General features: G+C 47.9%; 1 protein-coding gene across 1 annotated transcript in view; it reads left to right on the forward strand.

The window, feature by feature from the left end:
• Positions 1–100, forward strand: part of TMEM255B (transmembrane protein 255B) — a 36,590-nt gene extending 36,490 nt beyond the window's left edge. The window contains exon 9 of the mRNA XM_011379548.1: positions 5–100. Within this exon, the coding sequence (XP_011377850.1) occupies positions 5–100 (96 nt within the window). The remainder of the gene's footprint in view (positions 1–4) is intronic.
• The last annotated feature ends 4,041 nt before the right edge of the window (positions 101–4,141 follow it).

Here is a 4,141-nt window from a genome sequence, read left to right on the forward strand (position 1 = left end):
CCAGTCCAGCTCTGGCTCTGGGCTTCCGCCCAACGCCCCTCCTCTCTATGTCCCGGCCCCTTTTCTTCCAGGGGAAAAGCCTCCCCCCTACGCACCGTGACGCAAAGGGAGTAGATTAAAAAATATATATATATATTTTGATTTGTTAAAAAATGAAGCAGCCTCTACAAAGCCTACTTCTATGGCCAATCTCCTAGAGACATCAGGAGAATGTTCCAGATATTTGTGCCCTCCTTCCCTTCCTGGGTACATCTGAGGCAAGGAGAGGTCAGCACCAGTGGCGAGGACTGAGCCCCAGGTGACCAAGGCCCAGGTGGCACCTCTGCTTGGCTGCCTCATTCAGCATGTAATCCAGACACCCTATAGAGCTGAAACTTCTAACTGGAGCTGCCTGGCTCTGGTATTCTGTCATCACTTACAAGAGAACACGTTTCATTTCCTCCTAATTAGTTAGTTGTTATTATTATTATTTTGCAAAGGGAATGTGGCCGGTGGTATCCATGTGTAAGGATAATTTTTAAAAGAAACGTGTTGAATGTTTATAGATTTATTTGTGTCCCCAAGAAGGGGCAGAGTCTCCACCCTCAGTGCTGTGTTCTCCTGGCATTTATTTGCTCGGAATGAAAAGACGCTTTGGCTCAAATATAAAACGCTGTTTCTGAGGCCTGAGAGTTGACTGCGGCCTGTGTGTGTTGTCTTTTCTAAATCCGCCATCACACCTGAAGAGGGGTTTGCTACCCGAGGTTGCGTGTTTCCTATTTAAGGCGTCTGGGTTTCCAACTGTCATCCTTCATGGAGTTATCTGGGGGCTGCCCGGTCTGCTCCGTGAGGCACCTGTACGGTTACCCCTAAGAGTCAACCTGTGTTCTAAGTGACCATGGGAGAGGGCAGTTTCTGAGGCCCTTCCGCCGGAACCTGGGGTGCAGAACAACAACTATTGACCGATGTGCGCCCGCCTGCTGCTGGACACGCCTGAGGCAGTAGGTGAGCACAGACCTTGTAAATGATCAAATCCGGGTTGACTGACAGACCAGAGTCCCTAAATGACAGTCTTGAATCAATGGGGAGAAGAGATAAGGGACGGGGAGAGAGAGAAGGAAAGAGGGAAACGAGTAAATACACAGTCTCCTGCTCCCCCTGCTGGCTATGAACGCAATTCTGTGTAACAGGCAGACTATCCTCAGCCTCACATAGAAACATCTCACATTCAATTTTCTGAGCACATAGTAAGTTTTCTCTAAAGAAGGCAACCATATACATTCAAATAAGGAAGTGACACATGTGGAATGTAGCAAACACAGGGTGAATCAGTCCCCGGAAATCTGGCTAATTGATCTTGGAAAGGCTATTGATTACAGAGCAGAAGCAAAAGTCCTGGTCACTGGTCTGGTGAGACATTTTCAGTTAGTATGAATACTATTTTGTTAAGTTTAAGCTCACGTGCCCAAGTGTTTTCCAGGAGAACCTGATCTGATCATGGCCCGGCACAGCCTTGGCCTCTGTAGGAACAGGATGTGGTCCCCTTCTTCCTATTTGCAAAGACAGGAGATGTCCACCCTCTGGGTTACTAAATGGGGAAAAAGGCACTTTGTTTCATTTTGTCATTAAAAGGAAAGTTCCTTTTGTGAGTTGAGACTGTGGAGAGTGGGAAATGTAGCCACACGAAGACAGACTAATGCAATGTCAGAGCTTGGAGGTGGGCCATCCGATCACCCATCTGGGGAGCTGAAACTGGAGTGAGGGCCACTAGGCATAAAGGGCTGACCCTGGCCTCAGTCTGATACATCTAACTGAATATTAGTAATAATAATAAGCTGGCAGAGCCACCGTGCTGCCCCTGTGGCTGACACGTCTGGGGTCACATAGCAAGTACCTTGAAGAGCAACACTCTTCTGCCTGGAGTTTAAGAACCAGAACTGTTCAACTGAGTCAGGAGTTCTTTGCAATCCAAGACATTGAATGCATTGGTGGGTTCCCTGTTCCATGAGCACCTGGACAGGGGAGAAAGATTGGCTGCATGAATCCTGAGCATGTACAGAGCACCTGCCAGACCTGCGGAGGGTGAAGGGCCACCCCCTGGCGGGCTGGCCTCATCAGGATCGGTGCTGCCCCAGGTGCTAACAGCAGAGAAGCAAAGTTACAGATCTAGCAGCAAGCCTGTGCCAACTGGACCCAGGCCACCAGCTCCCGGAAGGCAACTGAGTGCCAGACAACACAGGGACAACCTTCGACCTCTACACATGACCCAGGGCCAGAGACATGCAGTGGCGTCAGTGTTTCCCCAGACTGTTCATACCAGTGTTACTCAAACTCACTTCTGTCTGCCCTGCGAGGTGTTTTAATCTAGCCCAGAGCCAAGAGACTGATAAAAAATATTAAGCTCCAAGCCCAACAATTTTGCTCTTGTCCACAAAAATGTCTTTATCCTTTGCCCCAACCACAAAGAATGTGAACAATTCAACTTCCAGCCTGGGGTGGCTCCCATGCTGCACCTCCCTTCCCCCAGGTCCCAGGACACCTCCTCCACTGCCTGCAAACTGCAAGTGCCCACACATGGTCCCCAGTCTTCAAAATACCTCCCCCACCCCCTGCGTACTGCATGTGCTCACACCTGGCCCTCCAGTCCCCAGGAACAGCTCCTTCACCCCTGGCACATAGCACCAGGCCATACCCGGCCTGCAGTGTATCCTGGATGCCATTCCCTGGATCAGGGGGGACTGTCTCTGCCAACATCTGTGCCTCACAGTGACAGCCCCTGGCCTGGCTCTATCTGAGTCTTGATGATCCGCGGGATCTGGACCTGCAGCTCTGATGGGGTGGGTCTTCTGCTGAGTTTACCCCACTTCATTCCTGATCACAGACTGCAGTAGGCACGCAGGGGACCTGGGCTGGAGGCTGGTGGGGTGGGAGGTGTCAGGAAGGCTGCTAATGGGTACAGGTTTCCTTGTGGTGTGTTGGACATGTTCTGGAACTAGAAAGTGGTGATGGTTGCACAACCTGTGACTTAACTGAATTGTACACTCTTAAAGGTGAATATTATGATATGTGAATTGTATTTCAGTGAAGAGGAATGTGACAGGAATGCATGTGAAGCATTTAGGGCAGTGCCGGGCTATGACACACACTCACTTAACAAGACAATTGCTATCATCGTCACCACAAAGAATGACCTCTAGTCGGGGAGCAGCCTGTGGTCACCCAGCACTGCCCTCCCTCCCTACTCCCGTCGTGTCCCAAAATCTGCAGTCTGATTCCACCACCTTGATCGTGGAGATGAAAACGCAAAGGTGGCAGCAACAAAGATGCCCTCTGAATTTTAGGGGAAATACTGGGCCAAGTTGTTCTGACTCACAGACGGAGAAAAAAGTCCAGGGGACAGGGCCCTCGCTCCATGGCTTCTGAGGTGGCAATAGTTATTTGCATGTTATTTGCATGCAAATAATATGCATGTTATTTTCCTCTCCCATTTTGTAAAACTTTTTAATTGATGAACCAACATTAACACATCATTATCACCTAAAGTCTATAGTTTACATGAGGATTCACTCTTGGTGGTGTACATTCGATGATTTTGGACAAATGTATAATGACATGTATCCATCATCATAGTATTATGCAGAAGAGTTTCACTGCCCTAAAAATCTTCTGTTTCACCTACTCATCCCTCCCTCTCCCCCAACCTCTGGCAAACACTGATCTTGTTACTGTCTCCATAGTTTTGTCTTTTCCAGAACGTCATATAGTTAGAATCATACAGTATGTGGCCTTTTCGCATTGGCTTCTTTCACTAGTAATATGCATTTAAGATTCTCTTGTGTCTTTTCATGGTTTGATAGCTCATTTTGTTTTCGTACTAACAATATTCCGTTGTCTGGATGTACCATACTTTATCTATTCACCTACCGAAGGACATCTTGGTAGCTTCCAAGTTTTGGCAGTTTTGAATAAAGCTGCTATAAACATCCATGGGCAGGTTTTTGTGTGGACGTAAATTTTCACCTCCTTTGAATAAATATATCGTGGAGTATGATTGCTGGATCGAATGGTGAGAGTATTTTTAGTTTTTTAAAAAGACCGCCAACTGTCGTCTTCCAGAGTGGCTGTACCATTTTGCATTCCCATCAACAATGAATGAGCATCC

This window comes from Pteropus vampyrus, unplaced genomic scaffold, assembly GCF_000151845.1.
Source record: "Pteropus vampyrus isolate Shadow unplaced genomic scaffold, Pvam_2.0 Scaffold363, whole genome shotgun sequence".
NCBI lineage: Eukaryota > Metazoa > Chordata > Mammalia > Chiroptera > Pteropodidae > Pteropus > Pteropus vampyrus.